Genomic DNA, 26,520 nt, shown 5'->3' with positions numbered 1-26,520 from the left:
CATCGGGTTCTGAACTATGGTCATTGAATATTGACTGTGGATTCAGTAACTATGGATATTCAGATACTTAATTTAGGATCATGTGGGAAGAGATATCGTGGTTCTAGAATTCATGGAGTCGCCATAATAAAATAATTTTAAGTCAATATCTCCAACTTAAAATTAAATGAAATGACATGCCATTTCCAATACAATTTCCGTCCTTCGCTAATTTGACAGTAATGTTTGTATATTTTTGTTTCACAGAGAAAGAGAATGGATAAAATGAGATGAAGCAAAATAAAAATCTTTAAAAGCATTATTACTGTTTTAAAAATATGGTCCTATAAAGTCGTGTGTAAAATGACGTAATTTGTAAAAATCCGAAAATGAACCTTATCTTGAACCAGGTTACTTTTACTTTTAATTGACAACTATATCTTGCTGCGTCTATAGTTCTTTATCCATTCTTCTTTCTCTCGGTTCTTCGTGTTTTATAGCATTGAAAAGAACTACATATAAGTAAGCACGAAGGTTTTATCAGGCACTTAATGTGATATAATTAAACAATTTCCAACACAATGATTACTCGTTATTTACTTCTGTGTCTGATTTAGAACCTCGTAGTTACTTTTCAGTTATTTCTGATAAAAAAAAACGGTTGATTCGAATTAAATGAACTATATTTTGTTTGTAATATTATTCTTACCAGTGCACTTTCTGTAGGGACAGCATGTGTTAAATATATTAGATTGGGTCACTCACGTTTTTGTCCAAGATTGCTCGAGTAAAACCGTGAGTGACTCGTTTTAATATATTGAATGTCCGAGTCTCACGAAAGTTTATCATTTCATTGTGTACTGTATAATTTAGTTAAAATAAAATGACAAGTATGCGAACGTGATTTTGAATAATTAAATCAATTCTAATCTATGTAAGGAAAGGCAGTTTTTATTTTATCCTTTATTGACCTAAATAGTTTCATTTTAGAGCTCCTATATAATATTTACTCTATGGATAGGGTATCTATTTAAATAAAACTGGAGTTTGGATACATCGTTTTATATTTTACTTTCCAGGGCCCCATGATAAAGGCTCAGCCTAGTTTGGGTTCCGCCAGACATTTTTTTTATGTAAAAATTGTACCTACTGTTAAACAATAAAAAAAAATTTGAAATATTTGATATATTTACAGAATATTTTGGAATATAACTTGAATTACATAAGTTAAGCTATTTACACAGTAATACAGTGTAAATAATTATCTAACAATTATAACTACCTACGTAAAATAACATATGAGTTAGCACAATATTAAAAACTGACTACATTTTATCAAATGTATTTCAGCCTAAACTGCAAAACGTAATTCAAGACCAAAAAAGTAATACAATGTTGCCACTGCATTAATTTGTTTGTAAAATAGTAAATTCCTTTTGATAAATAATCACGCTAAGATAATTTATTTATTAGTAATTTTACTCCTACGATTTAAAAAAGTACTTTAATTTACTTATTTTTACATAAATACAAGACGCGCTAGTAAAAAGTGGCAACATTGTCTTACTTTTTTTGGTCTTGAATTGCGTTTTGCAGTATAATCTCGCATATCTTATATGGTGGCCAGATTATATGGTTAGGTTTGACTTTTTCATGATCAATTCTAAAATCGGCCAAACAACAGATATTGCTAGCTTATACAATAGCATTCCTTTATTTTTAAAAAGAAACAAAACTGCATTCAAAGATTTTCTAAAACTTGCTTGCCTCGCCCGGGACTCGAACCGACTAAAAATTCGACTAAACACTCGCAATTTTATTCTACTAGTCGATACCGTTAATGTTAATGATAACGTTTCTCCAAGAAACATTAGGTCTTACACTCGTCTGTCATACAAAATATCCATAAAATCGAATATTTAGTACTCAAGATTTTTTTAGACAAGCCAAATGGAAGAAACACAAGAAAAAATTTTGAATGCAGTTTTGTTCCTTTTTAAAAATGAAGGAATGTCTCGTTTAAGTAAAATGAGCCAGCTTAAGGATTTAAGGTAGTTTCCCTCCAGGGCCCGACTTATCTTTCCACACTGTATACCTACTCTGCTAGCTTGGGATTCAAAAGGCATATTCATAATGATAATAATGACGTTTTTTACCACGACGTATATGTATGTCTTAACTAAGTTTCAAGCACTCCATAACATTGGGAATAGTATCGCTCTTATATTTACATAGCATTCTGAGTAGATTGAGTTTTTTGTCCATATTTTTGGAAGATTCCAGCTCATACAGGGTGCACAGGTTGAGGAGCAGGTGTTCGCTGAGGCCGCGCTCCGGGGCGGAGTTGATCGCGCTCTGGAGCACGGAGATCGCTTCCTTGAGGCGACCCATGTAGAGGAGACACACCGAGAGGTTGTTCGCCACCTCAAATAAAATAATATCATTATATTAATAATATATTTATATAATAATATGTCTTTGGCTTCCGCGATGGATGTTCATAATTAAAGATAGACCAAGAAAAGTCTGCAGCGATTTTGATAGCCCACTTAGTGCAAGTGTTATTTTAAATGTCAAACTTCTATGAAGTTATGACGTATAAATAACACTTGCACCGCGTGGGCTAACGAAATCGCTGCAGACTTTTCTTGGTCTGTCTCTAGTTATTTACGATAGAAGTGCCAAAAATAGGAACACGATTTAAACACATTTTATCGTACAACGTTTCAGAGTACATTAAGTACATATGGCCCTTTAAATTTTCGACGTAGTTACGTAATGTGCTTATTATATCACGGGGTGTAGTAATGGAACAACAGATGTACTATAAGATATAATAACAATTTAAATTAATCACATCGCGTATAATTCGAGCTCTTTGCCAGCACTCGAAGTCATCGGTGGATCGACAAACAATGATCTCATTATAAAAATAACATTGCATAAAACTTACTGGTTATCGTAATTCGTAATGTAGTACTATTACCATGATATTAGTGGGTTCCTGGTCGTTGGCCTTGATGAAGTTTTCGTAGGCCTCCTTGTACCGTCCCTGGGCGACCTCCAGGAGGCCTAAGTCCACGTACTCTCGCACGTCGGGGGTTGGACATCTGAGACATTTCAAACGTAAAACACCAAGCAAAGTTATTGAAAAACAAATCGATTAGGTACACTTCTTTACAACACAAAATCAGGAATGAAATCTACCTGATGACTTCTTAAAAATTATCCACACAAATTGTATCATACAAATATACTATGATTATTAAAAATAGTTTGAAAGAAATTATTAATATATATAAACGATTTACACAAACATTAAATATATTAAACCGAGTCACTCACGATTATAAAATCGATGAGTGCTCGACGTGAGTGACCCGGTTTAATATATTTAATGTTTGTATAAATCGTTTTTAAGTAATTATCATGTAAATTTTATCCTAAACAGTCCTGTCATCCCCATTTCTCTCGGCTAACGGTACAATACAATATAATAGTACATTTCGATGCTAGTGCGGAAGGTATGTCATTACTTCACGAGTACCGAGATATCTTGCCACGAGCCGCAGGCGAGTGGCAAGACTCGGGACGAGTGAAGAATGACATTTCCGCACGTGTATCGAACGACATTTTTTAATACAGTTGCGAAAAAATAAGAAAAACATTGTTAATCGTACACTAAACAAAAGTGGTAACAGTGACAGCTCGGTTAGACGTCGTCTTTAAGTATATTATATCTATGGGCGTTTGGCAGCTATTCCGTTCCATTCAGTCAACTTATTAAGAACGGAATTTTCAATATTGAATATTAAAAAATAAACGTGTTATAATGATGAAGAGGTAAGTAATTAAATATGAAATATGTAATATTTTTCGTATTCTTACATTAACGGTAGGTTTTTATGCTGATTACGACGTTTAAAGGAAACTAATATTAACACTCATCAATAAGTAGTCGTGAATTGGAACAAGTATAAATTTAAAAAAATTGGAAAAGTAAAAAGCACTAGTTCGAGATAGCCAACTTTCCGCACGCTAAACAGCTACGTAAAGTAGCACTTTTTGAGCAACTGTATTAAAAATATTCTTTTTAATACAGTTGCTCAAAAAGTGCTCAAAAGGTACTCGTGAAGTAATGACATACCTTCCGCACTAGCATCGAAATGTACTATTTTAATACAGTTGCTCAAAAAGTGCTACTTTACGTAGCTGTTTAGCGTGCGGAAAGTTGGTTATCTCGAACTAGTGCTTTTTACTTTTCCAATTTTTTTAAATTTATACTTGTTCCAATTCACGACTACTTATTGATGAGTGTTAATATTAGTTTCCTTTAAACGTCGTAATCAGCATAAAAACCTACCGTTAATGTAAGAATACGAAAAATATTACATATTTCATATTTAATTACTTACCTCTTCATCATTACACACGTTTATTTTTTAATATTCAATATTGAAAATTCCGTTCTTAATAAGTTGACTGAATGGAACGGAATAGCTGCCAAACGCCCATAGATATAATATACTTAAAGACGACGTCTAACCGAGCTGTCACTGTTACCACTTTTGTTTAGTGTACGATTAACAATGTTTTTCTTATTTTTTCGCAACTGTATTAAAAAACGTCGTTCGATACACGTGCGGAAATGTCATTCTTCACTCGTCCCGAGTCTTGCCACTCGCCTGCGGCTCGTGGCAAGATATCTCGGTACTCGTGAAATAATGACATACCTTCCGCACTAGCATCGAAATGTACTATTTCTCAAAAATGGACGGCAAAGTCGAGTTTGCCGTCTAAAAAATAGGTCGCGAAGCGCGGAGTTTATGGTCAGTCAAAAATTAAAAAGTTAAAAACATTGCAGTCTCGATTTTAGGACTGCAATGTTGCATACAAATTCCATTATTTGTCGAGTTCCAAACTTTTTAAAAGTTGAAATGGCCATATCAAATGAAGGCACAGGCCCATTAAACAGCCAAACAGATGATTAGTACCGCGACTATTTAGCTGTCTCAAATAGGTTGGCGTATTTTCGGCAGAAAAATACACTTCTATTTTTTTATTAATAAAAAATAAAAGGCGGCAAGGGCTTTGTTCTGTGAAAATATATACGTAAGAATGTTGCTTTTGTAAAATATTTCTATGATATTTATATTTCGTGCACCATTTTTGAGAAAAGCACTATATATGACTCGGCTGGAAGGCTACTTGCTGGCTTCGGATTCAATTAAACGGACTCCCAAGGTCGTCCGTTTAAAACGAATCCTCAGCCTGCAAGTAGCTACTTCCGAGCCTCGACAATAATGTACTATTTCTCAAAAATGGACGGCAAAGTCGACTTTGCCGTCTAAAAAATAGGTCGCGAAGCGCGTAGTTTATGGTCAGTCAAAAATTAAAAAGTTAAAAACATTGCAGTCTCGATTTTGGGACTGCAATGTTGCATACAAATTCCATTATTTGTCGAGTTCCAAACTTTTTAAAAGTTGAAATGACCATATCAAATGAAGGCACAGGCCCATTAAACAGCCAAACAGATGATTAGTACCGCGACTATTTAGATGTCTCAAATAGGTTGGCGTATTTTTGGCAGAAAAATACACTTCTATTTTTTTATTAAAAAAAATAAAAAGGCGGCAAGGGCTTTTTTCTGTCAAAATATATATGTAAGAACGTTGCTTTTGTAAAATATTTCTATGATATTTATATTTCTTGCACCATTTTTGAGAAAAGCACTATATATGACTCGGCTGGAAGGCTACTTGCTGGCTTCGGATTCAATTAAACGGACTCCCAAGGTCGTCCGTTTAAAACGAATCCTCAGCCTGCAAGTAGCTACTTCCGAGCCTCGACAATAATGTACTATTATTGCATACCTTATTGCGGAAAACAATACAAAGATGAAAGAATACAGAAAAGAAGAGGTACAGTCGCCTGCAATAATATGCTACTCAACGAAGGCAGCAAAAATATGTGACACACTCTTATGGCTCTACAAATAAGATCGTGTCAGATATTTTTGCGGCCTTCGTTGTGTAACATATTAGTACTTACAGATGCTGCCTCAGGTCTCTAGCCTCTTGTAAGTGCTTGGCGGCGGCCCGACAGTGTCCGCCGAGTAGCCACAGCCGACATAACGCACTCGCCAGCGCTCGCCGCTGCGCCGGGCTCGACGCTCGTTCTTGGAGACCGGAGATTATCTTACTGGCGAGACGGTAGTCCTGACAATATAAACAAGTATTATCACTACTCCTTATAAAACAAAGTCCCCGCCGCGTCTGTCCGTTTGTGTGTTTGTTCGCGATAAACTCAAAAACTACTGAACGAAATTTCATGCGCTTTTCACATATTAATAAAGTGATTGAGGAAGGTTTAGATGTATAATTTGTTAACTCGTGCGAAGCCGGGGCGGGTCGCTAGTAGGAAAATATTACATAAATCGTCCTAGTCCCCAAAACAGACAGTAAGCTCAATAAGGCTTGTGTTGCAGCACCGGTGGTATACGAGGTTACTACAAATGGAATGATATTCTTACAAAAGTAGATGGTACTGCATTTTTCTCAAATATGACGGCAAAGTAGACTTTGCCGTCTAAAAAATAGGCCGCAAAGCGCGTAGTTTATGGTCAGTCAAAAATTAAAAAGTTAAAAACATTGCAGTCTCGATTTCGGGACTGCAATGTTGCATACAAATTCCATTATTTGTCGAGTTCCAAACTTTTTAAAAGTTGAAATGGCCATATGAAATGAAGGCACAGGCCCATTAAACAGCCAAACAGATGATTAGTACCGCGACTATTTAGCTGTCTCAAATAGGTTGGCGTATTTTCGGCAGAAAAATACACTTCTATTTTTTTATAAAAAAAAAAAATACGGCGGCGAGGGCTTTTTTCTGTGAAAATATACAAATTTTACCTTCCAATAAAATTGGTATTATGTTTCCTTCCACATCGAAGATCTTCATTGTTTCATTGAGAGAGTAACGCGATCGTTGACCGATCGATGCCGCTAGCGTCTATGCAGTCGCTCCGCTCCACGCCGTGACGTAGTTCCGCTTCCCGTCCCTGCCAACCATTGCTCGCTTCCCGCTAATCGCCGCCGCCATGTCATTGTTGAGGAGAAGTACCGTCGGCATAAAAGTAGCCTAGTAGCCTGCCAGGAAGGCATTACTCAGATCTTCGATGTGGAAGGAAACATAATACCAATTTTATTGGAAGGTAAAATTTGTATATTATGTGTTCCGTACTCCACATCGAAGATCTTCATTGAGACCTGTTTATTATCTCCTGGTGGCGAGTTAGCGGGCGCGCAAGCGATAGGGCTACACCTACTGTCATAGAACTCAGAGAAAGAATAAATATGTATACACCATATTGCAACCCATGAAATCACAGTGACTCGTTATAATGTGAATTACAGGAAATTGAGAATTGAAATTGTAATCTCAGGTTCGAATCTGACGTTAAACTGGTTAAGAGATTTCTCATTCGAAAATCGCATCCGATCCGCAGAATCTCGGCGAGTCATGTTCCCAATTAACATAAGCGAAAATATCGCTAAGTAAATAGCTTTCCAGCCAATTTAGTTATTAAGTACAACGTGGATCGAAAGCAATCGTAGGCGAGGCCGGCTTGGATGAGACTGTGGCTGAAAGAAATAAGCGAAGTGTCCCCTAACATTTTGTGTAATTCTCGCAAGGTGACGTACCCATCAGACTACCTACTTATACTGGGTCTATACTTTATTCCGGAGCTTCTAAGAGTCCAGTCGGTAAGACACGTTATCTGGTTTAGAGCCGAATTTCGGACACAAAATAATAGCGTTAAAGTTATCTATGTAATTGCCCGGGCTACAGTGTAAGGTCATTGACCCTGCGGCCTGATGCTAACAGCAAAAGTGCGGCAGCTCTTCTATCGTACTTCTTCTAACGTACCTAACGTTGTAGGGCTATTTAAATTAGGGCAAGTAGATGTCTCGCGTCCCAAGCTGGTGCTTTGGGAGGCGCTGGTCTCGCTATTAATGGCGTTGGAAGAAGGCATAGTGTCCGATAGTGGTTCATATACAGCACTTGTGAGAGGCTTATGAACGAGTATCGTTCTGAAAGCTAACATGGATAATAGAAATAGACGTCTGAGATAGCTCGCTACTTCACTGGATAGAGGTACCTGGCAGTTGATCTTATTTTTGATGCACCATAAAGACCATTTCTACATTGTGGCCGTACATGCCGCCTAGACAAGGGGACGATCTAGGGGCTCCCGTTACTGGTTTTCTATACACAGTACCGGAATCGGGAATATCCGGTTCTTCCATATTAGTGAGCCAGTGACAGTTGCGTTTCGTTCGCTACGTAGCGTTAGACCTTGGCATGTTATATGCATGCGCCAGTCACGCCAGTAGCGGACTTCACTCCTGATCCCGCCAGCTCGGTGTTGGAGCGTCCTATCTGACAGGAGCTACGCCTCATTCTTAAGGTCGTTGACTCGTAAGAGAGGGCGGTCTGACGTTGTGTTCACTAGGACCGCCAGTAAATTGCAAGCTTACCACAGCTCTGCTGCTTTAAGACTCTCCTTATCACGCCGTCGCAGTACACAGACTAGGCTGGGAGGTGGAGACATCCATGCCAAGTCTCACAGGCAGCTGCCAAACGTCGTGGTAGCAGTTCAATGAGTCTGTTAAGAAATACCGTGGCACAGTGCGAGGGCTCTCGAAAGCGGAGGCCGGCCAACAAGGCGCCTGTCAGGCGAAGACAGTCTCGGCGGCTGCTGGGCGCAGCTGCCACTCGGGCGCGCAGTGACTTCTTGATAAACCGTCGCCCTCGGGGGTTGTACCGACCTGGCAAGTAGCAAGCAACCAGCGCGACCTGTAGACGATCTGCTGGCATCAGCAGTTTTTTGCGACAGCCGTAGTAACGGAAGGGATGTAGTGTCGCCGTCGTTTTATGTATACTGTACCGGTGCGGTTGCATGTTTACACTTCTGCCGTCAGCGCTGCAGATGCGGCCCGTTAACGGTTACTCTTCGCTGAAAGGGCCTTACCTCGTACATTGTCTACCAATATTGGAGATTGTAACGGACTGCTTGCATAAGATGAGGAAGAAAGTGGTGCGAGGCTTTCGGCAGCTCCGTGTTGCTGGGGACTGCGAAGGCTTCACCTTCCTCCATGAACTAAAGTTTGCGAATTTGAGACTGAACAGAAGGCATTGAGTCTCATTTCTGCGAGAAACTCTGCAGCAAGGCAGGCCTGTATGTCGCGAAAATGAAAACTTTCAATCGGGGTGTTGTGCCGCGTGTCCCACGTGATGTCTAGGAGCGTGATGGTCTAATTCGCTTTATCCGAAGAGACACCCTATATCGAGTTAGTATAGGGCATCGAGTTAGTAGCATGCTTTTAAGGAAATCGAACTGATGAAATCAAGTCTAAAATCGATTTTGGCGCTTTGCGTAACAAAACTGTTTCGATAAAGTCGAATACAGACAGATGGAAACTGCTGGAGTCCTCCTGGCCCCTTTCTCTTAGCACCGGAAACTCAAGGTTGTTCAGGCGCAGCGGGTTTATTCGTCCCATTTTGTTTATTATGGGCTTTTCGCACGAGTTCGTCTTTGTAAGACGGAACTTAAGCTGGAGAGCGCGAGCAAGCAGAGATAATTATGTGAAGTCTGCATACCTTTTCGATGCCTTTCACCTCGGTTTCGAGCGGTCGCACAGGGCCTTGTCGCTAGCTGTTCTCCGGTTGGACCACTCCATGGCCTCGAGAAGTCGTAGGAACTTCGAAGCGACACAGCGAAGTCGATCAGCACCTTTATGAAGCCCGGGAACACGACGTATTTTCCTCTGAGTATCGACATATCTTACCGCTTTCAACTCCGGGCAGTCGAGCCGCGCTAGGACGGGGCTCTTTACGACCTTGTCTGCCATCGCCGGAGGATTCTTTAACCGAAACCAAGAGCTTAGCGGTCTGTTCGTGCTGTACCATACCATACCTATACCTGCACCATAGCTATAGGCGCCTGCGTATCTCAATGGAACCACGTGGACAGGACAAAACTGATACTGTGGCGCCCAGCGAGCAAGGGATCGTAGTTGCAGCATCGGTGGACAGCATCGGCGTGATTGTGGCAACCGCCGCCGCTCGGGAGGCGCCGGTGCGTGAAGCTAGGGGCGCCATCGTGGTGGCCGGCTCGGGGGGGGGGCACCGGTGCCTGAGGCCGGGCGGCTCATGGCGGCCGCCACTGGTTCGGGAAGCGCTGGTGCGTGGGGCGAGGACCCATAGTGGCGGCCCGCTCTAGAGGCGTTGTCCCGTGAGGCGGGCGGCTCCATCGTGGCGGCCGCCGCCACCGGCTCGGGAGGCGCCGGTGCGTGAAGCGAGAGGCGCCATCGTGGCGGCCAGCTCGGGAGGCACCGGTGCATGAGGCGGTCGCCGTCTGGCTCGGGAGGCACTGGTGTGAGGCGAGAGGCGCCATTGTGGCGGCCAGCGCGAGAGGCGCCAGTGCGCAGGTGGTGGTGCCATCGTGGCGGGCGGCATCATCGTGGCGGGCAGCACCATTGTGGCAGCTGCCGCCGCCGCGTCGATGCGTAATGCGAGAGGCGCCATCGTGGCGGCCAGCTCGGGGGGCAGGCGGCGTCATCGAGCGGGCGGCGCCATCATGGCGGCCACCGTCGCCAGGCTCAGGTGCGTGAGGCGAGAGGCGCCGTTGTGGCGGCCAGCTCGACAGGCGCCGGTACGCGTGACGGACGTTATCGGCACGGGAGGCGCCGATGGCTAGGCTCGTAGCTGCACGCATTCACGGTGATGCTGTTGCCCTCGGCGGTGCCATCGTGGTGGCCACCACCGGCGCGTAGGTCACCAGCGACGTCATGACGGGCGGCAACTAACGCGGCGATCGTCGCTGTACTCGTAGCATTTCCACTGCTTACACGTAACTTACCTTCCTTCCGCTCGAGCAGTCGGGACGCAGAAGCGGTCCGCCTTCACCTTGGCGCGATCCACCCGCGATGCGCCCGCAGCTGCAGGAGCGGGCGTGTGACGTCTCGCAGAGCCTCGCGGATCTCTCGGAGTCCCGCTGGACTGGAAGCGTCCGCACCGCAACTATACAGTGATACAGTGATACAGTACTTTATTGGTAAAAGAAACATATACATTTACACGTCATTTTGTTACTTAATTACTATTTACATTTTACTTATTATAGGTACTGTTGAGATTTAAAATTGCCGCATAAATGTACATACTATAAATTAATTACTGAATTGATCGCTAGATGTCTCTTTTTAAAATGCAAACTAGCTAACGGTATGTTTTCCAAAAACAATGGAGTCAAACAGTTTCCATGGTCAAGTCAGTAACCAAAAATAAAGTGACAGTGATACAGTGAAGTAGTAGTAGTAAAAGTAACAGTGTTAAGTGATAGGAAAGTGAACTTTAAAGTGCAGTGTATAAGTGCGGATTTACAACAGCCAGGTGCGAACAGGTACATATGTGTATACAATTTACAATATAGTTAATATAATATTTGGTACAGCGCTGGGTCAATGATCTTACCGTATACTACTTACTTAGTAAATTCATCGATGCTGTAATAAGCTTCATCTAAAAGTAACATCTTAAGTTTCTTTTTAAATATTAAATCTGTTTTTGAGTCTTGTATCTCATTCGGTACTGCATTATATAGATTTGGCCCCATGATACTGAGTGACCGTCGCGATTTGGCGAGTCGGCGTCTAGGAGTAATTAACCTGGGTCGCCTGCGCATTTGAGACCCACTGGCATGAGTGTTAGATTTATACATATCTATATTCAATCTTACATGCATGCATGCCGTGAGTATATATATGCACGGTAAAGTGAGTATCTTATGTTTTTTAAACAAACTCTGTGCTGGGTAGTCTACAGGCTTTCCATCGATTATACGCAGGGCGCGTTTTTGCATCCTGAATATTCGGTCGCGCTCAGCAGCCATGCCCCAAAGATCCACACCCTGCAATAAAATCGAGTGGAAATACCCGTAGTATGCCGTTTTTAGGTTTTCAGCAGACAGACTGGGTGCTATTCTGGACAATGCGTAACACGCGGAGGCTAATTTGTCACATGTTGTCTGTATATGTGGGGCCCAAGTCAGTCCGGAGTCAATTTGGAATCCTAGGTACCTCGCGGAATCAACTTGCGGAATTTCGGTGTTATTTAGCACAATATTGAGATTAGGTTTGTTAGTTTTTTTTAATTGGAAATGCATTATACTAGTTTTCTCTAAATTTAATAGCATGCCATTGGCGGAGAACCATCGTACCATTTGACTTATGACATTGCAAAGTTTAGATTTTAAGCTCTCAAAATCGTTAGCATTGACAATAATACAAGTGTCGTCGGCAAACATGACATACTCCTGACCTGGGCAAGCGGTCGTGATGTCGTTGACGAGGATCAAGAATAGGTTATTCCCGGCGACCGATCCCTGAGGGACTGCACAGTTACCAATCGACTCCATTTCTGACTTCGCGTTCAGGACGTAAGTACATTGCTTTCGATTATTTAAAAAGGATGAGATTGTATCCAGAAAGTTACCAGTAACACCATAAACGGCAAGCTTTCTGATAAGAAGGGAATGGTCTATCATCTCGAAGGCGCGCGACAGATCGCAGAAGATCGCAGCAACCTGCCGCGCGTCTTCCAGATGCCCCAACACTCGCATCACAACGTCTCTAGCGGCATCTATTGTCGACCGACCGGGCTGATAGGCGTACTGCTGACGATTTAATAACCTGTTACCAGTAATATGTTGCATAAGTTTGTTGCTAAGCAACCGCTCAAATACTTTAGAGATGACCGGTACCAGTGATATTGGTCTGTAAGACTTGGGCGAGTGCAGTTCGCCCTTACCCTTGTACACCGGCTGTACCTTTATCAATTTTAAGATATCTGGATATACACCAAATTTAACGCAGTCATTAAATACGGACAAAAATAGGGACAAAAATAGGGCACTTACAAAAACTGCAGCAATAGGAGCGGGCGTGTGACGTCTCTCGGAGTCCCGCGGACTGGAGGCGTCCGCATCGCGACTGCAGAAACAGGAGCGGGCGTGTGACGTCTCTCCGAGTCCTGCGGACTGGAGGCGTCCACCGTGGCCCGCAGCGTCGCGGTGTCTCGGAGTCACCTTGGACGACAGCAGAAGACGCGGCGCGCGCGGGCGGGGGCGGGCGCCGGGGGACGGGGCGCCCCGGGCGCGCCGCAACTAACAACACGAGGTACTCCCAGGCTACTGCCTGAGAACCCTCCGCGAGTGTCGAAGTAACTTCTGAACGCCAATAAAATTAGAATATCTTAAACTGGCTCACCGGATGGTTCGAGACAATCCAAACCTCCTTATCGGCGAAGCGCGGCACCCGACAGCGGCGCGCGCAGGCCGTCCGCCGCCGCGCCGCCCGGGCGCCGCCGCCGCCGCCGCAGGCCCGATGACCGCGCGTTCCCTCTCCGATGCGGAGCGACTTGTTACCGCTTGTTAACAAAAACCACTGACGCACTTCCTACTTCGATCTCGAAAATGCGAGTTAACGGTAACGATTTTAGCAGCATGGAATGTGAAAATTAATTTAGCGAGAAAAAAGTGGGTAGAATCGAAAAGCACCGTTCGATGACTTCGATCGCGAGACCGCCAAAAGACTAATAGTAGCGATCTCTGCCATATCTCACTATTTAATCGACCGAGCTTTGGATCGGAAATGTTAAAGCACCATGCTGCAAAAATATACGCAAAAAATATTTGCGGACCATCGGTCAAGACGGTCGACGAAACAATGACATGGCGGCGGCGATTAGCGGGAAGCGAGCAATGGTTGGCAGGGACGGGAAGCGGAACTACGTCACGGCGTGGAGCGGAGCGACTGCATAGACGCTAGCGGCATCGATCGGTCAACGATCGCGTTACTCTCTCAATGAAACAATGAAGATCTTCGATGTGGAGTACGGAACACATAATATTAATACGTATGAATGTTGCTTTTGTAAAATATTTCTATGATATTTATATTTCTTGCACCATTTTTGAGAAAAGCACTATATATGACTCGGCTGGAAGGCTACTTGCTGGCTTCGGATTCAATTAAACGGACTCCCAAGGTCGTCCGTTTAAAACGAATCCTCAGCCTGCAAGTAGCTACTTCCGAGCCTCGACAATAATGTACTATTAGGTTTATTAACACAAAGTTAGTATTACAAACCTTCAAAGCGATAGCGCAGTTGACTATAGAGTGCTGCACTCGCGTTTCGCGGCCGCTCCACAACCGGATGGACTCGGCGCGGTCCTGCTCCGACGGCAGGGTGGCCGTGCCGTCCTCCGTTTTACCGGCGTTCAGGTTCACCAACATCTGAAAATTAAATATATTAAAACGAGTCACACACGTTTTCAAGTCGGAAATTACTCGAGATGTTCTGCTCTATTCTATAACAACAACCCATTTAAGGATGATATTCCATCTGTCCAATATCTTGGTCCATTGTATAGAATAGAGCAGAACATCTCGAGTAATTTCCGACTTGAAAACGTGAGTGACCCGTGTTAATATATTAAACATTTGGAACACAAAATTAAAGTGCCTTATAAGAGCTCGTTTTACTCGGTCGTATAGAAATAAAAGAGAAAGAAAATACCACTTAGTACAGACACCACAAATTAGACGCTAAAACAGGATCCTTACTCAGCAGCAGCATATTGCCACGGCAAGCCATAGCGCTGGGACCTAAAAGAGTGCTAACACTCACATCAAAAACAGGGTACGCGAATAACAATTTCAAGAAAATAAGAATAATTATTTGTTTTACAAGGGGACAAAGTTGTTGTTTAAGCGCTCGTGCTAATATTGATACCCGAGCAAGCGAAAGGTTCCAAAATTGAACCACGAGCGTACCGAGTAGTTCGAAAAATGGAATCTTGACCGTTCCGAGGGTTTCAAAGCACGAGGGATAAACAAAATTTGCAAACACCAACCCGAAGCAAATATTAAATGTAAAATATCAATCAAAATCAAACCAGATCAATGTTATTAAATATTTATCATCCAAAATCATCATTTAAAAATCAATTCTACGAGCAAACACAAGAAAACAACTCGAAATTTGCATTTGATTACTTTGCCTCACATGTGAGTTAAATGCAAATTTGCTATCAGTTTTTGAAGTGCAAAGTAAGCCTTTTCGAGCTGTTGTGAAATAGTACATTACTACAGAGGCCGGGACGAAAGGGGTTGCCGGCCGAAGACATATAGACGGCCGAGCGAAGCGAGGCCGGATAGGTCTGAGCGCGGGCAACCCCATTTCCCGCCGAGGTATGTATAGTGCTTTTCTCAAACATGCAATGAAATAAATAAAATAAAAAATCCACGAAACCCAAGTTTTATTTATAGAAAAAACTAAAAGTAAACTACACCCAAAATATAACCAACACGTACCTATATCATTATCACTCGTATGTTTTACACGAGTCGTGTATTTTTACTACCCGTATATTTTCATGTATCTTTGATTTTTTCGCCTTGTATCCGTCTGACTGTCGTTTTCGTCACATAGTCTTTCATGTTGATATCATGTTTCACATACATCGTTGCTTTATGCATGGAGTAAATAAGTATAATTTCCACAGTGTTGACGAATTTGTAGTTACATTCATTTAAAATATGCCTCAAAACTGTTTCTAATAAACTGTAAGCCATTTTTCTTAGTTTCTCAAATAATAAAATTGCCATAAGCAACCATATACAGTGAAACCTGGATAAGTGAGATCTCAAGGGACGAGCAAATTTGTCTCACTTAAAGAGGTTTTCCACTTACCCAGGCTCCCAGTTAGCCAGGTACAAATAAATTTCTGACTCATTTACTGAGGGTCTCATTAATAGAGGTGAGAATAGAGGATTATATCTCAGTTATCAGTCAGTTATAGAGGTGGTATTTTGTAAATATCTTTAAATGTTTATCCCTAAATATTTTTTAAGTCTGTTTAAATATTTATTTGAATTTAATTTGAATGATTTTCCAAAGGATAGCTTTTTTCAATTAATTTTGATACGGACTTCATTGCGTCTTAGAAATTTAATAAATAAAAATTTATTTTTTCGTGTTATTTATCAAAATTTCAGCTTTCATTACGATAGTTTTAAGTACTTACATAAATTAACTAAATCAAACTTGAAGTTGTTTAGACACAATTAGGCAAATGCGGAATTTTGTGGATAGACTAAGAGTTAGTAAGAATACGGAAATTGTTCAATGAAGTCCAAGTTAGAGAGGTCATAGATTGACGTTATCTCAGATACAGAAGTCAATTCCCTATAAAATTCTAAAAAACAATTAGGAAAATGTAATCTTATAAATATAGTCTCAGTAAAAGAGGTAAAATACACTCTCTGTCTCAATTATAGAGGGCAATGTGACTATAAAATCACAACAACGAATCCCAGTTATAGAGGTTCGTTTTTTCTCAGTAACAGAGGTAATTCAGTGCTAAAGTGTCGGGACCGCACCATGAGTCCCAGCTATAGAGGTTTCTCACTTATCCAGGTCCCACTTAACCAGGATTCACTGTACATACTTCGTCTTTGACTTGGCGGCAGAGGCAGCAAGTTATTTAAAATCAATTCTGCTTACGCTGCCAATTCCAACACCTACGTTTACAGTTAATATTAATTTCATTATTTCGTCGGAACTCATATTAAAGTCAAAAAAATCAACATACAACGCACCATAAATCCAATAAAACAGAATGAATATTTTTCAACTTTACCTCCATAACAATTTAAAAAATATAACTACGCGTGTTTGAGTAGACCTTTTTACCGCTAACGTTTAGATGAAATATTTTAAATGTTTTTAAATTTAACTACACAATTAAATTTATAATTTAAAATTATAAAATTACAGAATGTATTATTTATTAAGTTCATGTTGATTTTATACAAATAAAACTGCAAATTATAGCAAATATTGTTTTTTGTTTTTTTTTATAGGCGTAGTGGCAGAGTGTCATTACGAACCATAAAGCAAATACTGCCTCTAGTTTTTTTTAATGGATGAATGCCACGATGCTGTGTCACAAATATCTGTGAAATGAAAATTAAAAAAGAGGACTTTGCCGGCCTAGGCCTGCAAGATGTGTATGAAATTCCATTAACGACCTTTTGTCCTAGCCGCACCTGAAACGTCATACTTCGCAGCCTATTATAAGGAACATAACATCAATATTTCATTGCATGTTTGAGAAAAATATATTACCTGTTGTACTACAGCCAAGACGGCATAAAGGCTCGGTAGAGCTTTCTCCGGTTGTCCCGCGTGCGCCGGCATCTCCGCGATGAGCAGTCGCAGAGCGAACGGCACCAACGAGCCCGTGCGGTTCTCGTACTGGTCCGGGTAGAACTAGACACAGAGATAGGAAAGTTTATTAAAATGGGTCACTCACGTTTTATAACTTTTATAACTCGAAAATCTAAAGACCAAAGCGCATCCTCTCCACTGGCTTGGCCATCTCGAAAGGATGGGTGAAGATCGGGCAGCCAAAAGAGCCTACTTGGGTCGACCAACCGAGCGCCGTCCGGTTGGTCGTCCTAAATACCGCTGGGCAGATAGAGTGGAGGCAGATATTCGTGAGCTCGGCGTCGGCGAAAGCTGGCGGGATACCGCTCTGGACCGATCAAAGTGGCGTGCTCTTGTGTTGGAGGCCAAGACTCATTTTGGGTCACAGCGCCAACCAAGTAAGTAACTCGAAAATCACGGAAGAGATTCAGATGGAATTTTAGTCATTAAAATTACAGATTGAAACAGATTATACGAATTTACAAGTATTATCATAATATCCGCATATTAAATACTGGTATCAATAATGGTAGTTCTGGCTGGTACCTATGACTCCTTACGTTATATTTTTTGATATTTACCAGTTGCTTTTCGGTGAAGAAAAATATAGCGAGGAAATCAGACTAATCCCAATAAGTTTCCCCACTAGGTTGGAAGGTCAGATGGCAAACGCTTTCGTAAAAATTAGTGCCTACTACTAAACGTCCTACGTAAAAATTAGGTGTGGAAGCGAAACAGCTATAGTTGGAGAAAGACACCTCGTAGTATCTCTACTTCTAAGCTTGAACATTAAAATTTGATGGCGTGACCTGGATTTTGCTATTGACAGCTTTTATACACAAATTATTCCATAGTATTTGTAAGTGAAGGAAGCTTACTTCGTAATACATGTCAGGTTGGCCGCAGTCCCCGAAGGCCTCGGCCTCCTGCGCGGCCTGCGCGGCGAGGCGCACGCGCAGCATGGCGCAGAAGCGCGCCAGCCACAGCTGCAGCGCCCGCGCCGAGTGCCGCGCGCCGGGGAGGCGGCCACAGCGACCCGCGCCTGGACAGGGGAGCTTTTTAATATCGTCTTCAATTGAAATCCAATTTTAAACTTTTAACATCGTGAACGATGAATTTAAAATACATCCCGACGCCTAAACCCGGGTAGACTCTTCGGTCGGCCGCGCTACACCGAGGTGCGTGATTCGAGTGTGAGTGACTCGGGAGCATGAGTGACCCGTGAAATTAAGTGGCCAATAAGAGTGAGCGGCCGATGAGAGCTCGAGATCAATCTGGGGTAGTAGTGACATGGGAGAGGCCCGTGAGCGTGAGTGACTCGTGAACGTCGATGACCCGTTTTAATACATACTAAATTACTAGCTTATGTGTGTACCTTGTTTATGCTGAGCCAGTAGCGTAGCGGCCAGATTAATGGCGGCTCTGCGACACCTTGTCCGGGGCAGCTCCCGGAGCCCTGCCTCCCCGCGGCACGAGTCCGTTCACACCGAGGTGAGTAACCCGCGAGAGTTAGTGACCCACGAGAATGAGTGACCACTCGGCGTGGGTGACCGGCAAGAGCTATTGTTGTGTGAGTGACCCGGTGCGAGTGAGTGACCTGTTTGTACCTTGTTTATGCTGCGCCAGTAAGGTAGCGGACAGGTTGATGGCTGCCCGGAGACAGCCGGTCCGCAGCAGCTCGCGGAGCCCCGCCTCGCCCGCGCCGCGGCAGGAGTCGGCGCGGGTCATGCCGCCGCGCCCCGCCGCGCTCACGCCGAGATACTTCACCGCTACTGCGTGGAGGGAATCAGGCTAAAAAGGAAATTGAAATAGTTATTTGTTTTACAAGGGGGCAAAGTTGTTGTTTAAGCGCTCGTGCTAATATTGATAAGCACCCTAGCAAGCGAAAGATTCCAAAATTGAAAAATGGAATCTTGAGCGTTGCGAGGGTTTCTAAGCACGAGGGTTAAACAAAATTTGCCCCCCGAGTGAAACACATAAATTTTCACCACACCAACCCGAAGCAAATAATAAATGTAAAATATCAAACAAAATCAAACCAAATGAATGTTATAAAATATTTATCATCCAAAATCATCATTTAAAAGTCAATTCTACCAGCAAACAAAAGAACATAAGTCATAATTTGCATTTGATTACTTTGCCTCACATGTGAATAAAATGCAACTTTGCTATCCGTTTTTGAAGTGCAAAGTAAGCCTTTCCGAGCCGGTGTGGTGAAAAATTAATGATAATGACTTCGAGCAACACCGGCTTCCGACACATCGGAAGGGAGGGGCCCAAGCGATATCTCACCGTACAAATCTTTCTGCCATTTTTCGCGGGGGGAAGGTGCACACAATCGCACTTCTCACACACTTACATACAAAATCCAATCAGAGGCCCTACCGCGAACCACGTTCGACGTGTTGCCTCTCTATGGCACTTGTAAATTCATACGTAAGTGTGACAGGGAGGCAACACGTCGAACGTGGTTCGCGGTAGGCCCTCTGTAATGACGACACAAATACATAGAAAATGACACACGTCAAAGACAAATCTTGCAAACCTCGATCTCTTTTTGTGTACGGACGAGTGACTAGTTTCACAACACGCACACTAACACATTTTCGTTGAAGTATGTCATTGTATTCTGAGAGATGAGAAGTCGGATTTGTCGCTCGACCGATCCGCAATTTGTACTGAGCGAGCAAAATCGATAAATCCAACAATTACTTGAGACTAAAATATAATAATTGTATTTAAATGTAAGTAATTAAACGTATGATATGTAAAAAAAAATATTACATGTGAAATGTAACACTTTCTTTTTGTAAATTTGATGTCCCCGACCTCTTTTTAGAACAAAAAACCGAGCAAACAGGCATTTTTGTGCAGCAGTGTTCACGCGCGCGTCTGGGCTCGGTCTAGTGAAAAATCCAAGTGCAACTAGTTTTATTACCCGCGCTAGATTAGATTGACGCGCGAATCTTGTACCTCGGCAGAGGGGAAATAGTGCGAATGCCGCCTCCCTTCCGTGTTGCTCGAAGGATAATGATGATATGTATATATCTTAAGTTTTTTTTATCATAAATAAATATGTACCTATGTGTTATGAAATAGTAACATTAAATGAATGATTGTTTATAATTTTTGAAATACCCAAATGTCTACTGAACTAGGCATGCTTTATATCTTCTTACTCCATTTGAATCTCAATAAAAAATATAGGTACAGTCACGCTCCGTGATTGTCGAGTCATGTAGGGTCCTAGCTATAGCTAAAATAAATTAGTTGTCAATAGTTACGCCACGGAATGTCCTCTTTAGCTAGAACCAATTACAAAACATCTACCATAGCGGAGTCAGTTATAAAGTTGACCCAAAAATGTTTTATTAAGCTATGAGCTTCATCACATATGTTCCTTGAGTAATTCTAAGCATTTCAAGCCTGGGAGGCAATAAGAAATGTGTGTCTACTCGGATTTGTAATGGATTCAAACTTTCAACCCCTTTTTAACCCTGTTAGGGGATGAATTTTACAAAACGCTGAAATTACTTTTCCTGTCTTTTAATAATATTCCTAAACACAAAGATTCAAGTCCCGCGTTCGAAAATTTTTTTGATATCCATACAAACTTTCAACCCCTTTTTCGCCACCTTAGGGGATGAATTTTCAAAAACGCTGAAATTAGTTTTCTTGTATTTTAATAATATATCGTTTTACGAAGTTTCAAATTCCTAGCTTAAAATAAAACTTGAACCCCATACAAACTTTCATCCCCTTTTTAACCCCCTTAGGGGCTGAATTTCTCAAAATCGCTTCTTATCTCTTGTACACTTTATAAATGTAATCTAGTCTGCAAATTTCAACTTTCTATCTTTTGTAGTTTCGGCTCCGAGTAGCAAAAATCTCCAACCAAATTTTTCACCTTTTTACGTTTTTCTTGTAAAATTACTATGAAACTGAAAAAAACAAATATCAGCAATGAATTCTACGTCTTTGGTTTATACGAAAATGATACCAAACTTGCCCTAGTACCCACCAGGATCAGAATAGATTTTTTTAAAGATGACGGGTGGCGGCCGTCTTTGTACCCCACCCTCCCTCCCTACCCCAGGCTAGAAATGCTTAGAATTACTCAAATATCAGATGTGATGAAGCTCATAGCTTAATAAAAAAATTTTGGGTCATGTATGGCAGCGTTACATAACTGATTCCAGTACCAGACTGAGCATAGTTGCGCTACCCCCTCTGCCACGCATACGGTAATTTACTCCATGTTCGAGTCGATAGTGTCTTTGTGTGACGTCCGTGTGTTTGAACGGACCAATCACGGCACGGGACTTCGCTCACCTCGTCCCGCGCACCCCCGCATTTTTGGCATCATCGGTTGCATGAAATAATTGCTCTAAACTCGGTCTAGAGGATTCCTAGTCTATGGCTAGAACCCTTGGCTCAACAATCACGGAACGTGACTGTCCCTATGGGCCCCCCCATATCTGGCGTCTTTCGAGCGTCGGCGTCTACAATTCTATGGCCGACGTCGACGCAACGTCGACGCAGCGTCGACGCAACGTCGACGCAGCGTCGATGCAACTGCGCAGCGACGTCATTTTCTATAGCGCTGGACCGACGCCGACAGACGCCGACGCTCGAAAGACGCCAGATGTGGGGGGGCCCTATAGACTAGCGTCAGGCAAACTGAGATATATAGATTCATATCCATTGGTTAAGTTGACAACCAGTGAACTTAACAACTCGGTAGGCTCGTGCCGCCCATCATACACAATTATAGCCAAGGAAATTAGAATCTAGTAGGTATTTTCAATTAGGTTGAATTTCATATGTTAGAAAATTTTACGAGACAAATGAAATGCTACCTACTTTGTTTTTAGGGTTCCGTACCCAAAGGGTAAAACGGGACCCTATTACTAAGACTTCGCTGTCCGTCCGTCCGTCCGTCTGTCACCAGGCTGTATCTCGCAAACCGTGATAGTGTGATAGTGACCACGCTCGACGTTGCTTAACTTTGGTCAAAAATCACGTTTGCTGTATGGAAGCCCCACTTAAATCATTATTTTATTCTGTTTTTAGTATTTGTTGTTATAGCGGCAACAGAAATACATCATCTGTGAAAATTTCAACTGTCTAGCTATCACGGCGGTTCGTGAGATACAGCCTGGTGACAGACAGACGGACAGACGGACGGACGGACAGCGAAGTCTTAGTAATAGGGTCCCGTTTTACCCTTTGGGTACGGAACCCTAAAAACTAAACTTAAATATAAGCAAAATAATATAGACAAAAAAAGAATTAAACTAATTAACTAAAAGTACCTAAAAAGTAAAAAAACCTACAAATAAAATATTGGCCCCAGGTCCGTGCCCTCCGGTAGGGTGCCCAGAAGGCTGGCGGCGTTACCACGCTGTACGGCAACGCCGATGCGTTGGGCGAGGTAGGCTCCAACCTTCCGGTCACCCGTTGCGTCTATAAGGCGCTTGGCCTAGGTAGTGAATCTCATAAGTTAATAATGATAACTTATCAAGCATCGACCAAAGAAACTATAAGTTAAAATAATTGCGGATAATAGATTTACAAACCAATTCTTCCTCAAATATGACTCCGGGCAGCGTGAGGGCTTCCCTCTCTGGGAAGAAGGCTCCTTTCGGCACCGACTGAGCCTAATAATTAAGAAATAACATTTGATATACAGGAAAGTTTCAGTGAGGCGGTTGGTAAGAAGTAAGAACAATGGCATAGAGTGAAGCGAGGCCCTTTTCAATGTGCTTTCTCGCGGTAATAAAAGGGTTGGCTTTGCAAGGCACGCCTAAGTGCGAGGCCGCGGGCGAAGGCCCCATTCGCCTAAAAACGTGTCTCCATATTGCGCGGCAAACTATCGAACATTGGCTCGCGAGGCAGCCGCGCGCAATGGATACCGGGTTGACAACTCGATCAGATCGCGTTGGCTCGCGAGGCAACCCGGTATCCATTGCGCGCGGCTGCCTCGCGAGCCAATGTTCGATAGTTTGCCGCGCAATATGGAGACACGCCTTTAGCCTAGCTACACCACTGGGTAAGAAGTCATTATGATCAGCTATGGATTTGTTCAAGGCTAGACTGCATGGAGCTATTGAAGCTGATTTATCTCATGTTAATATGTGACGTTCCACGAAAAAGGTACCTTAAGGCGGCCGGCGCTTACGTGGCATAGCACCGCAATGATATTGGAGCGGCGTAAATAATAGCATAAGCGCCAACCGCCATAAGGTACCTTAACCCGTGGAACGTCACATATTTCATTAAATTTTCACTTCTTTTAACATGGATTTTATTGATCTGGATCTTGGTTTTCATTCACTCAAATTTCAATAACAAAACTTCCGTGAAACACAGACATATTAAATATATTGAGAACGGGTCACTCACGTATTTTAAGTCGAAAAACATGTAGAGCGTTACGTGAGTGACCAGGTCTTAATATATTTATTAATTAAAATTATAGCCACGTACGACTTCGTGCCCGTCGCTGTCGAGACAGCTGGGCCCTGGGGATGGGAGGCACGAGAGCTTTTCAGGGAGCTTGGAAAGCGCCTCAGAGAAAAGGGGAATGACTCCCGTTCCGAGTCATGGCTTGTCCAACAGGTCTCCATCGCCATACAGCGGGGTAACGCTGCTAGTGTGATGGGGACCTTTGGACCTGGCATGGCTCAGAACGGGTTTAGTTTCTTAAGTTTTATACATACATAATATGTCAAATTTAATAAATTATATATATTTTCATTAAAATTGTTTTAAAATTTATGACATATTTTAATATAAATGAACATAATTATTTAATTTGTAATTTTATGGGAATGCCCCCATGGCACCCACCTTAAGTAAGACTTTTTTAGTTTCCTCGTTAGGTATCCAGGCATCTCGGCGCCTGTCAGCCTCCTTGTCCACAGGTTGGTCCTACGAAAGGAAAAACCACTAGTAATATTATAACCCCATAAGACCCACCCTACAAATATTCCTTATTTTTAATTTGAAGCTTGATTGATAGTAGATTAGGGTGATTTTCGTTGATTTTAAAAAACAATGAAACAAAAGAAATTGTACTTTATTCAGTTTATAAAAGGTTCAAATTAAATTGAAACAGAGTGTCCATTGTAAAGCACACTGGGCCTTACGAGGCTATAACAAATCTTGATGTGTCTTTTAATTGCAAAACACATTTTTAAAATAAGTCACGGCAAATATGTAACAATTATGAATCGAATACGATCATTTATATTCTTCTGCTTTCATAAGTAATAGTTACTGATTTTTAAAAAGCGTTTTTCAATTAAAAGACATGTCAAGATCGCTTACCTTCCCTCAAGTTCTTTCTAATGCTAAAAAAACCGGCCAAGTGCGAGTCGGACTCGCGTTCCAAGGGTTCCGTACATTACTAAATTTTTAACAATATATTTTTTTATATATGTGAAACGCGAGTGAATTGCCTTTAAAAAACCCATAGGGGTTGGATCAAAAACTAAGTAATTGGTCCGACTCACGCTTGACTACATATTTCTAATAGGTTTTCCTGTCATCTATAGGTAAAGACCTATTTTATGTATTTTTTTCAAAATTTTAGACCCAGTAGTTTCGGAGATAAAGGGGGGGAATGGTCATTTTTTGCATATTTTCTTGAATTACTTCTAAACTGTTTATTCTAAAATTATAAAAAAAATATGTTTGAGATTCTCACATTGAGCTCTTTCATTTGATATGTAACACGATATAGTTTGAAAAACTTTATTTTTTGATTTTCTCATTCATTCATTTAAAAGTGGCCTCCATGTTTAAAATTCATTTGTTTACGTTACGTGTCCGTCTTTGGGTCACAAACTTACATATGTGTACCAAATTTCAACTTAATTGGTCCAGTAGTTTCGGAGAAAATAGGCTGTGACAGACGGACAGATAGACAGACAGACGCACGAGTGATCCTATAAGGGTTCCATTTTTTTCCTTTTGAGGTACAGAACCCTAAAAAACGAACTATAGTGCATATCAGAGTCTTACAACCACTGCAACTGGAGGGAGGTTTGATATTTTGATGATAATATTCGATTGTTTGGTAAAACACTTGTTTCTGAAAAACCTTATTAGTTTTACTATCAAGATTATTCATGTTTTGAAAGTGATTAAACATTAAAAGTGTTTGTAGTCTGGATTAGGCTTACAACTTAAAAATGCAGGTTCAATTCCCTTTCAAGCCAAAGTTTTAGATGTTTGGTAAAACTTGAGGGCATCTATCAAACAAGAATTAAATGCTATTCAGTGTTTTGATAAAAACATACCAAAAAAGGTGCTTGAAACATAAATAATTAAAACATGCTATACATAAATTGTCTATAATCATAAGATACAATGAAAATAAAACTAAACTGTAAGTATTAGGTACCTTGACAGCAAGACCGTCCATAGCCTCACTCAATATATTGGGAGTAGCAATCCCACTCATCGCCATTTGCGGCTCCGGACCAATCGTGTCGAAGAACGTCGAAGGGTCCGGCAGACTAGTCGCGGGCAGGGCTGTAGTACCGCTCACAGTCGGCACTACGCTTCCGAACTTCATTTCATCGCTCACTTTCAACTGAGAGAAAGACGCGGTCATATTTGTGGGAAACAGATTAGATGCTGCCGGTTGACTCACTGAAATCAACAAAGCGGGTGTTAGATGCACTGTAGCGTGTATAACATATGGTAATTACGCTTTAAATAACAGTAAAAGCAGCCGAAATGATACCTTCACTTTCGCCCAGGTAAACGCTCTGTATCATATCAGAGGGCGATGTCCCGATTTCGTCGAAGAACTGGGAGGCGGGCGGCACTTCCGTCTCGCCAAAATACTGGCTTAATGACGGTTTATTGTCCATTTTATGATTATTTTCTTATCTGCCCTTATCTCAAAAATTATCATCATCTGACGGTTTTAAAGTGTTTTTCGCATAGATTAACCTCGAACATGGTTCATACATTTTGAAAGAAAAACACATACATGGTTATAAAACTACGAACGTCTCTGTCAGTGTTACTAGCACAAAAACACAACGAACGAATAACAGATGAATAACAGTTAATTTTTTCCTTGTAAATTATATTATTTTATGTTTAACAAAGGTTAAAATATGATAAATTAAATGGGATTTATTGCTCAATTTTCATTTTCATTTGCTACATTATTAACTTGAA

At 41.7% G+C, this 26,520-nt stretch overlaps 1 protein-coding gene across 1 annotated transcript; it reads right to left on the bottom strand.

Annotated features, from left to right (window-relative positions):
* Positions 1-938: 938 nt before the first annotated feature.
* Positions 939-26,329, bottom strand: LOC134673857 (trafficking protein particle complex subunit 12). Its single transcript, XM_063531895.1, has 11 exons — positions 26,075-26,329; positions 25,730-25,980; positions 24,172-24,252; positions 22,899-22,979; positions 18,924-19,107; positions 18,195-18,358; positions 17,236-17,379; positions 14,193-14,339; positions 6,031-6,197; positions 2,966-3,089; positions 939-2,403 (listed from the first exon to the last, which is right to left on the bottom strand). Exons 1-11 carry the CDS (start codon positions 26,202-26,204, stop codon positions 2,155-2,157), a joined length of 1,722 nt encoding a protein of 573 aa, XP_063387965.1. The 5' UTR covers positions 26,205-26,329; the 3' UTR covers positions 939-2,154.
* Between the last annotated feature and the right edge of the window lie 191 nt (positions 26,330-26,520).

Source organism: Cydia fagiglandana, chromosome 19 (assembly GCF_963556715.1).
Source record: "Cydia fagiglandana chromosome 19, ilCydFagi1.1, whole genome shotgun sequence".
NCBI lineage: Eukaryota > Metazoa > Arthropoda > Insecta > Lepidoptera > Tortricidae > Cydia > Cydia fagiglandana.
This window is presented reverse-complemented; position numbering and strand designations above follow the sequence as displayed.